The sequence below is a fragment of the Gymnoscopelus braueri genome (genome assembly GCF_963280865.1).
Source record: "Gymnoscopelus braueri genome assembly, chromosome: 4".
NCBI lineage: Eukaryota > Metazoa > Chordata > Actinopteri > Myctophiformes > Myctophidae > Gymnoscopelus > Gymnoscopelus braueri.
Genome location: NC_137605.1, coordinates 52,617,860 through 52,628,904, shown reverse-complemented (window position 1 = coordinate 52,628,904; position 11,045 = coordinate 52,617,860). Strand labels below are relative to the sequence as shown.

Here is an 11,045-nt window from a genome sequence, read left to right as displayed (position 1 = left end):
AGTGACCTGTAGCTTGAAAGAGTAGTAGCCTGACCTCTATGAACCTGACACTGTTGGGCTCCACTGGAACGACAGCCTAATCTTTCAAAGCACAGCAGCATACCTGCCTCAACATGACACAAGAATGAGGAAATAGCTGAGAGAGAAAGAGAGAGAGAGAGAAAGAGAGAGAGAGAGAGAGAGAGAGAGAGAGAGAGAGAGAGAGAGAGAGAGAGAGAGAGTGTACACTTTATTACACACTGTAATTCATTTAAAGTTTTTAATATACCCTCCAGGGGGGGCTGCCACAGGGCAGGGGAAACAATTGGAAAGGAGAGGAAAAAGAAGGTGGGGCGGGTGCATTATTAAAACATGTTTGAATAATGACAATTATTCATGACAATGTATTAAAATAATTTCAATCATTTTTAAAAATCTTCAAAAATAGTAAAGATAGCGATCTACGTGCTCAATGCGTTGCGCTGCAAAGTGTTGTAAGCAGCTATTTTCACAAGTTTTATTAGATTTTAAAAAAAATCTGAGAGTGTGAAGAGAGTGGTGCCTTTCATGAGTTCATTTCATTAAGCTATTATTAGCCTAAGACGGTTTTAAAATAACTTTATATTGGCATAAACATCTTTTAAATATTTTAACTCACTTAAAGTACGTTTACTCAAATTGTAGATCGGTCAATTTAGTAACTTTCAAGTGCTTTGACTTTTATTAGTTACTTTTTACAGACTTTGATGACTTTAAAGTATTGTTACTCATTTTAAGTACTTTAAAATGTTTTACTGACTTTTACGTGTTTTTCTCATTTGAACATCTTTTAAGTATTTTTACTCATTTAAAGTATTTGTACTCATTTCAAGTATTTTTACTCATTTTAAGTGTGTGTGTGTGTGTGTGTGTGTGTGTGTGTGTGTGTGTGTGTGTGTGTGTGTGTGTGTGTGTGTGTGTGTGTGTGTGTGTGTGTGTGTGTGTGTGTGTGTGTGTGTGTGTGTGTTGCACTCCTGTTTGTGTATAATTGATTATATAACTGGTTGCATCTTTGTGTTGCAATCAGCCGCAGCTATTGAGGCCAGACACAAACATACGGACGGACGGACGGACAGACAGACAGACATACACAAAGTCAGTCCTTGGAGTGGCTAGCACCACTCAAAAAGCAATTTCACAATGGGGAGGCACAGCCAGAGGCTATGGCTCTTTGCAAATCCTTGGCATGGAAACATTTGGGAACCCCTGGTGTAAATAACACCTTGTGTCAGGGTTCCCACGGTTACAGAATTCCTGGAAAAGCCACGGTGACATTAGAAAAACTGTTTTCCAGGGCTGGACATGGAACATTAAGAGAATGTTTTAGGAAAGTGCATTTATGTTACCCAGGTATCGCTAATTACAAACAAAATTATTTCCATGAAGTACATTGTACAGTCATCCCTGCTGCATCTGGACACATATTGCATTGTTGATCTGTTATTTTCACTTTTTTACATTTTTATAATTCTTTATTAACACATTGGGTGCCAGAGGTTTATTCAAATATTATACGTTGAGTGCCTGCATTTCTTCCATCCACTTGCGTTATACGTTTCGTGCTGTAGAAGCCCCGACGCGGAAGTGCATGTAAACAAAGCGTGCGTGCGAGACGGCGGAGGGTCCCGACTAACGCCTGGAACAATAATATTTCCAACGCGATCCTCCATTGCAGCGTGATCGCCGATCGAAAACGGCTCGTTTCCACCACGTTAAAAAGAAATGGAGATATTAAGCTTTTAGTCAAGGAGATAACATTGAAAACGCCGACCGGAAGGATTTTTGACATGGAGCCACATCCAGCCTCTTCTTCTCAGAAACTCCTTGGGTGATGTCAAAGTTTCGTTTTAGCGCCCCACGTGGGCCACTCGTATAAAAATAGAATTGGGTCAAAAACGGTCCGGACCGTTTTCGGCACTTCTCGTTTGGATCCTCAAAAACGGTCCGGACCGTTTATGGCACTCGATGTGTTAAAAGAAAAAACTCCTGCACACTGTCTTGAAAAAGAAAAAGATTTAATGGGAAGGAATACAACAACGTTTGTTGCCTTAAGATAACCTGTTGAAGGTCTATTTTGACCGATACGTTGTTGTATTCCCAATTTCCCATTAAATCTTTTTCTTGCATTTGAAGACAGTGTGCGGGAGTTTTTTCTTTCAGTACGTTTGGGCCCTTGATCGTTTGGTCTTTACGTACCTTGTCGCCTTTGTAGGTGTGCAAAAGACTTGCTTTTCGTTTTTATAATCCTTTCATATGGCCCAGCCCTATAGCTCATGTTGTGTTGTGGTCCACAGGTACCACCTGGATGCAGGAGGTCCTGCCATTGGTGTTGAACGGGGGGGATCTGACTCCGGTCCAAACCATTCCTAACTGGGACAGAGTTCCGTGGCTGGAGGAGACCCGGCTAGCGCTAGTGGCGGAGCGCTTGCCGACCCCACGCGCACTAGTTTCCCACCTGCCCTATCACCTCATGCCCAAGTCCTTCGACAGCTCCAAAGCCAAGGTAGGGAAGGTGCAAGCGATCTCCATGTGGGACTGCTCCAGTGGTGGACAGTAACGGAGAAAATGAACTTGAGTACTTTACTTGAGTCCAGATTCTTAGGATCTGTACTTTACTTGAGTATTAGATTATTACTCTTACTTGAGTTCATTTCCAAGACAAATATTTTACTTTTACTCGAGTACAGTACATTTCTAGGAAGGCTGTAAAGTACAGAGTACTTTTAAGCCCACTCCACATCCACACCAACGATTACCAACGACTATGCAACTCCTTGCAACACGCAACTACCTGCAACCATTGTCCCCAATGGCAGTTGCAAGGAGTTGCATTGGTGCGGTTGACCTTGTTGCAAGGAGTTGCGACTAGTTGCATTGGTGCGGTTTGGCCTTTAGGGTTGGCAGTTTTTTTTTTCTCCCTAAAATGCAATATCGGCCACACTTCTGCTCTCACACTAGCCGTGTTTCTGGCTTCCCCCTCCGCTCGCCTCTTTGTTACAGTACATCTTGTATGGGCGTATAGTAGTAAAAATATTTAGTTCTGGTTCCTCAGTCATTTCTATGTTTTTATAGGCGTTTCTGCAGGTTTTGTAAAACGTAGTGGTTCTACAAGCAAGCACAACCATATCAACCATATGGGGCTTAAGTGGTTAAAATAGCAGCAGATGTAATAAAAGATATATATATATATATATATACTTAAGTTGCATGGCTTAAAGGATAACTTCACCCATTTTCAATCTTCATAAAATCTGTCCCAACTAATGCTCATGATAAAAATCTATTGATCAAGGATCAATTATATGAAGGTTGAAAATGGGTGAAGTTGTCCTTTAAGGGAAATATCAATAAAATGAGGCAGTTAAAAAGCAGCAGATATCATTACGACTGTCATATTCATATATATATAGTCATATAATGTACACAGAAAAGTAATCCTGTGTGGTGGTGTCACCAGGACAGCGCTCAGTGCTCCTGTATAGTTCCTTAACATTAAGGCTACCCAAGCGATTACTTTTTATAACTTAAATGTCAGTAATAATGTCATAAACTATAAGACTATGGCACATTTTATAAAATGTAATGAAGACATGCATTCATATTTTGGTGAAGTTTGAAATGGCACATGTTTGGATTTTTTTTTACGGTGTTGCTCTGTAGGAGGCTGGCCATCTATAAGAGGTTCTGTTTGTGTGTCTGTCTGTCTGTCCTAATCTCACAAACCGCTTATATTCTTTTGATATATTGAACTTCAATTTTATAACGGAATGGTGGTCAGGCTGAAACTGTCCAAATATGGAGTCATATGTCATAGTATGTCATAGATCACTGGTTCTCAATGTCAGTTCCGGGGACCACCAGGGGTTACGGGTTCACTTCATTTGGTTCCATTCGTGCACTCTCAGAGTTAAAGGGATTGTTGGCAACATTAAGCCTAAATTTGAAAAATATCTATATATATATATTTTGCATTTTTTCCCCTCTATCAGCCACTATATAATGATGCTGGGGTGTTTTCCTGCATTGAAACACAGTCCTCTTTCTGAAATCGTATTTTCCCTACTGTTTATGTTTGTCTCGGGCCGTAAATTAACGCACGCATGTGCGCATCCGTGCGCGTCCGTGTCCGTGTGAACTTTTTACTTTCGGTTTTAAAACGCTCTCAAACTTCGTTTTTGAGGCACATAATTTACTTTTCAGATAGCGTTTGGATAGAATTTAGTTGTTTAACTTCATATATGTGGTCAATTTGTCATGAAAGAGCCTATTTAAAAATAAAAATTCAGAGAACCGGCAGGGGCGGGCAGTTCCGCGAATTGTATCCGAATAAAGCAACCTATATTCGGCATGGCCCGTTTAGAAGTCCCCTTAACTCTATGGAAGTCCTCCCTGCGTCACCCCCTGGTGGTCGGGGAAACGAACTGCTGGAGTTTCTTTCTTTGTTTATCTCTGAATCGCCTACAATCCCTTTAAATTAACACACAGATTTTACAGTGTAGCCTGGGGTCCCAGAGATAATGCTATCAAATGGGGGTCCGTGGCCTAATACATATCAAACTGGAGGTCCTTGAAATAAAACAAATTGAGAATCACTGTCATAGATGATATGACAGTGTCTATGTCTATGTCTGAGATCCACATGAAGCCACGCTGTTATTAGACCCTGTCTTGTTACATGATATATTACTAGACCAATTGTTCGATAAATAAACTGCTATTTGACTAGCCTGGCATGGCCAGACTAATAGCACTGCGTAGAGCCAGGGTTGCCAGATCTGCTTATTATAATTTCCCTGCAAGATTTTATTTGAAAATAGCCGATCTACAAGCTCACAACGCGTCGCATCGCAACGCGTTGTGAGCTTGTAGATCGGCTATTTTCAAATAGCTGATGTATATGTTAAAGTGCGCATGTGGCCCATAGTCGCTTGTTTTCGGCTGGTTTTCCTAGACCTGGTTGCTTGTTTCTCTCAGAATCTGGCAACACTGCGTAGAGCTAGTTTTTTTTTTTGCTCTGGCAGATTGGTCTGGTTTCCAGGCTATAGTGTTTGACAGATGTTTTGTGTTGTGTATCACAGGTGATTTATGTGAGCAGGAATCCCAAGGACGTCATGGTGTCGTCCTATCACTTCCATAAGATGGCCAGTTTCCTTGACGACCCCGGAACCTTCCAGGAGTTCATGGACAAGTTCCTCCAGGGGAAAGGTCAGAGGTCATTTCACATGCCCCGTCATACGACGATCTACAAGCTCATTGTGAGATTGTAGATCGGCTATTTTCAGTGAGCAACACCATCATACAACAAAGTATAAATCAGGCTTTAGAGGAGAGAGACACTGGCCTCTACGGTACAGTCTTACATGTGCAAATTCAGACGAATGACCATCGCCTGCCGACACAAAATTCTGAATGTGAGCCGTGCAGAATGCGATACACACGGAAATCAGTTCGCTGTTTGTAGTCTGTTGAGTGGATGTGGTTGTTGGCAAAGATGGTGTAATGAAAGCAGACGACGTGAACTCGCTTCGGCCAAATGTTTTATTCCCCCCTGCACTCCCATAAAATGGAAGTGAATGGGCGGCGAATAAGGCATGTGTGACACTCTAAACCTGTGTCCAGTGTTCACACCGGATGCAAAGCAATGTCCTCTTGCCACGATTACATGCAAAGACACAAATAGATGTGAATTTTCACCGGGCGACATGAAGAACGTGAATGACGAAGTTAAGTCAGATACATATTCAACTAGCATTCCGGTGTGAACACACCATAACAGGTGCAGGTCCAATCCTTGCTGAGCAAGCAGCCTGATCTCACAGAACACGGTGAAATAGCACGGAGTGAAAATTCCGTACATAGACGACTAGAAAAGGCGAAAAGACGTGCATAGGAGCCGCGATTCCCACGGTGAAATAACATGGGTTGCAACCCGGAAGCAGAGCAGTCCCCACAACATGATTTACCATTCTGTGCCTATCGGTATATAACTCGGACGGCGCTGAGTTGGGCTCAAGCGAACGTTGCAACGTTCAGCACGGTGGTGCTTCACGTTGAGACTGTGGGCCTCCGACATGGTCCAAAACATAAAGTCAATGGGGGGGATTCACGGCTCCTATGCACACGTTTTGGGGTTTTCTAGTTGTCTATGTAAGGAATTTCCTAAGTTATTCTGGGCATGAGAGTCAGCGAAACAACTTTATTGTCACATCATACGACAACAGGTGTAAAGGATTGGGTGAAATTCTCAGTTTGTCTTAGTGCTTGGAGTATTGAGAGGAGTTATTCTGTGCACTGGCTCTGCTGACTGTGTTTTATGTGCAGTGATGTTTGGAAAATGGACGGACCACGTAAAAAGCTGGAGACACACGGAGCTGGGAAACAGAATTCTCTACCTCACATATGAAGAAATGGTCCAGGTAATAGGAAACTGTCTGTCTGTCTGTCTGTCTGTCTGTCTGTCTGTCTGTCTGTCTGTCTGTCTGTCTGTCTGTCTGTCTGTCTGTCACACTACTTTTTGATGTGCTCACTGTCCCAAGGTTTGTCTCCATATACCCTGTCTCTCCTGGTTGCACCATAATAATGTAATGACAGTCCTTTATTATATGCCTTCCTTTATTATATTCCCTTTGCACAACCAAGAACATTGTCATCATCACATGCCCCAGACAGACTGAAAGATGGAGGGAGGTAGGGCGTGCCTCCTGGTGGAGATTTGTTCTCTACTGGGCACACCTTTCTAGTACAAATTATAAAGGAATGTAGAAACACCACTTTTTCATTTAGAATTCATTTATTCTCTTGTGCACGTGAAACAAAAAGCAAGTTTGGGTCCTTTTTAATTTTGATTAAATGCGCAATTTTATAATAATTCTAAATATGAACAGGGAGTGATTTATGTGGGATGTTAGAATTTAATTCTAATTAATCTAATCTTTTAACCAAAAGTGTTCTTTTGGAATATGGGCTACATACTTGACTTTATACGTGCCTCTTCAAACAGACCAAATGTAGACAAACATTTCCTGCTACAGACAAAATTTGTTCTTGTTCAGCAAGTTGGATTTCATTATCCTCCTGGCTAGTGGCTACTGCTCATGAAAGTGTGCGTGCATCCGTCTCATTTCCTGTATGTGCTCTTAACTGTTGACAAGTCAGTATCAGATTGTAGCACCCACTTCCTGTTTCCATTGATCTAACATTAAAATGTGCTCTGGGCTTGAATCACAGCGAGTCATCATGTGTGCATTTCTGTATCTGTGGGTCAAGGCCACGCTAAAAAAAATATCTTGATTAATACATTTTCCAATGTTATATAATATAACAGATATGTTGGGATGATGCTTGTTATAGCACTGTGTGTGTGTGTGTGTGTGTGTGTGTGTGTGTGTGTGTGTGTGTGTGTGTGTGTGTGTGTGTGTGTGTGTGTGTGTGTGTGTGTGTGTGTGTGTGTGTGTGTGTGTGTGTGTGTGTGTGTGTGTGTGTGTGTGTGTGTGTGTGTGTGTCAGGACCTGCATGGATCTCTGCAGCGTGTGTCAGATTTCCTGGGCAGGGGTCTGGATGAAGAGGCCATTCAGAGGATAGCAGCACAGTGCTGCTTCAACAACATGAAGACCAACTGCATGTCCAACTACTCCCTGGTCCCCCAAGACATTATGGACAACAGTAAATCCCCCTTCCTCAGGAAAGGTAGGCGTGTCTACTTCATTCTGTTAGCTCACAGGGCTCAGTAGATCCTCATGCTGCTTCTTCTCTTATGAGACAACATTAAAGCAGGGGAACTTGTCTCTGCACTGCAATTGTTTTAGAGCAAAACCCTGCTTTACACCATCACTGTTACACACTCTGACACCTGGAAGCTGTCCCAGTACAACCACAGTCTTCTACTGTTGACCACTGGGAGTTTACCAGTACAACCACAGTCTTCTATTTTCGGTCTCTGAGAGCTGCCCAGTACGACCACAGTGTTCTCCATTATCACCTGTGTACAATCTCAAGGCCACGTTATACATCTCCAAACCAGTTGCACTTGGAGGAAAGAAGCAGTGTTGCTAACATGTTGAAATATTTGTGGCGCAGGGTGGCGCAGTCGGTAGCGCTGTCGCCTCACAGCTAAAAGGTCCTGGGTTCGAATCCTGCCGGGGGCGCTGTGTCTTCTCCTCCATGTCATCAGCGCCCATACCCTAGGTGGGGTTGGTGAAAGGGCTCCCACACACTGTGTGGAGTTTGCATGTTCTCCCTGTGTCTCCTAGGGTAGGTAATACCCTCACAGAAACATGTAGTAATCCTGGTCGCTATACCGCCTCCCCCATGACAGCCGGGGCGCCTGATGGAGGGGAAGGGAACTGGTTGGAATAACGTGTTCCTTCCACGCGCTACGTCCTACCGGGGAAACTCCCCCCTGTCAGGTGATAAGAAGGTCAGTTGGCTCTCATGCATTGAAGGGGGCATGAGCTCGACTCTGGGCTCCCTAGGCTGGTGGGGGGAGTGTAGTGCCCAGGATCACTAAGATAATTGGCACCGGGTGAAAAAGGGTTACTGCAGTTTTGTTAAATTGCAGTGATTATAAAACAGTTTACGTGTCAAGATTATCCCATGCTACTAATTACAAACTAATAGCCAGCCGATCAGAGATCTCTGCCTACTGATACCTACTGTATGTCTGCTGGGAGGACATGTACATGTCAAAAGGGGTTAAAACTGTGTGTGGAAACAGAAATGTAAAAAGAAACTGCAATGCCGAACCAATGCAAAGACTTTAAAGCGGTCCTTCATATTGGGATGGTTTTGTGCGCCACCCAGTGTTAAGACAAAGATACTGCAGGGAGCAGAGCAAGTAAGTTCACACATAACCACACAGTACTGACATTCTGTGTGTGTGTGCGTGTGTGTGTGTGTGTGTGTGTGTGTGTGTGTGTGTGTGTGTGTGTGTGTGTGTGTGTGTGTGTTCGTTCCAGGTGTTACTGGAGACTGGAGAAACCATTTCAGCCCGGAGCAGGAGGCCCAGTTCTCAGCTGTCATCAGCAGAGAGATGGAGGGAGAAAAGCTTTCCTCCCTGTGGGACCCGGAAGCCTCCCAACCTGCAAACCAATGAGAAATAAACAACAGCTGCATTAATGGATGGTACATGTGTTTGATAGTGTAATTACTCGGAATCTAATCACATGAACTCTAGTATCCCTATTATGGGGAGAACTTTTGGCGAAAACAGCTGATCTACAAGCTCAATGCTATTTTCAGTGAAGAGATTTGGTGTAGAGACAAATACTAGTGCACTTAGTGTAGAGCACTGGGGGACCCCGGTCAGGGTTAATAATGTGATGCTTACTAGCAACAGGGGCAAAACTTTTTACTACTGTAATTTTCATTAATGTGTCTCAATCATATTGACACATACAATACGTATAGCATTTACAGCCATATAGTGTCAATCATTTGGGGATTTACAAAGATCCCCAAACTGCTAAAATTTTAAATGTATCTTTGTTTTTTAATGTAGTATATCTATTGATAATATACAACTGGTGTTGGTATAAAACGTTACCAATTTCCACACTTAAGCACATCGATGCCAAATCGGTTTGGATGAAAATGATTTAACCCATTAATACCTGGAACGCATCGGTGTCAATTTTATTTGAGCTAAAAAGCATTATTTTACACTTTGGCTATTAAAAAATATCAGATCTACAAGCTCATAGCGCGGCACCGAGTAAATAGCATCTACCGTACAGCAGTTCTGCCTCCAGTTCACTACATCAATATTAGATTTGAGTACACTGATGCGTATGGATGTAAGCGTCAGGATCCAGGCAGACTGTACTAGTAGTTTAATGATTATAATTTTTTTCCTTATTTTTTGGGGGGCAAATTTTTATCTGGAGTCTTTTGGATAGGGCAGTGAAAAGAACCATGACATCAAGGGCAGAGAAGGTACAATAGTCCAGAGGTTCTCAAACCTTTCCATGCCAAGGACCCCCAAATAGGCACAGATTCTAACCCCTCTAATGAATTATCAGTTTTGTACAAGTGACATTAGAATGGAATTAAAATAATGATAACTGGCTAACGTCATGATGTATTGAATATCTTGTCTCTTGTCAGGCGGAAATCTTGTATGTCCAAAACCATTAGGCTACTGCTCAAGAAATGGTAAAAAGAAAAAATAACCTGTTTTCCAATGGATCCTATGTAGTTATTATTTATTCACAAGCTCTAATACTACTTTCATTTGTTAAATATTTATAAAAACTCAAAGACACACTTAACCACTTTCACTTTTAAAATGTATCAGAAGTAGCGAAAATAGCGGAGCTTGTACATCAGCTATTTTCGCTACTTTTCCATGACACTCTTGTACAACGAAGTAGGGCATTATTTTAAGAAAAAACTAAACGTTGAGATATGAAATATTTCCAACAGCGACCGAACTGAAACATTTCTCTGCTATCTGGAATGTCAAATAACCTCACAAATATTCTGTACATTATTACGAGTATTTTATACAAGGCATTTCAGGTGTGACTTTTGTACATAAAAAACCTCTTATAGCTACAACTTCCAAGTTATGTTGCAAAGTCAATCAATGTGATTAGAAAGGTCATCACTGACCTTTTACAGCTTTATGACCAGCAGATGACAGCTACTGTATGTTTGATTGATGGATTTGATTTTGATCTAAAGTGCATTACTCAATAAAAATGAAATGAAACAATAAATGATTGTTTTGCACAACTCTATACTTTAATATACTTTATTGTGGAAAAATATATCTTGTTTTATTTCTTTATTTTATTATGCTTTTAAATCTCTTCTTTGAATGCCTTCTTATGCTTTATGTAAAGCACTGAATAGATTTTGTGTGTGAAAACGTGCTTTACAATGAAAGTTGCCATGCCTATGAGTGAATAATGGTGAGCAACACATTGTAGTTGATCTACAAGCTCAGAATTATTCACATCCGTGACACATTTTATGAGCTTGTAGATCTGCTATTCTCAGAGCGTGACACTATCACACGATGAAGCATA

General features: G+C 41.8%; 1 protein-coding gene across 2 annotated transcripts in view; it reads left to right on the top strand.

Annotated features, from left to right (window-relative positions):
• Nucleotides 1-10,733, top strand: part of sult2st3 (sulfotransferase family 2, cytosolic sulfotransferase 3) — a 14,194-nt gene extending 3,461 nt beyond the window's left edge. For both annotated transcript variants that reach the window (XM_080427457.1, XM_080427458.1), the window contains 5 exons: nt 2,313-2,521; nt 5,097-5,223; nt 6,340-6,434; nt 7,524-7,704; nt 8,973-10,733. In XM_080427457.1, coding sequence (XP_080283583.1) covers nt 2,313-2,521; nt 5,097-5,223; nt 6,340-6,434; nt 7,524-7,704; nt 8,973-9,109 — 749 coding nt within the window. In that variant the 3' untranslated portion in view covers nt 9,110-10,733. The remainder of the gene's footprint in view (nt 1-2,312; nt 2,522-5,096; nt 5,224-6,339; nt 6,435-7,523; nt 7,705-8,972) is intronic.
• The last annotated feature ends 312 nt before the right edge of the window (nt 10,734-11,045 follow it).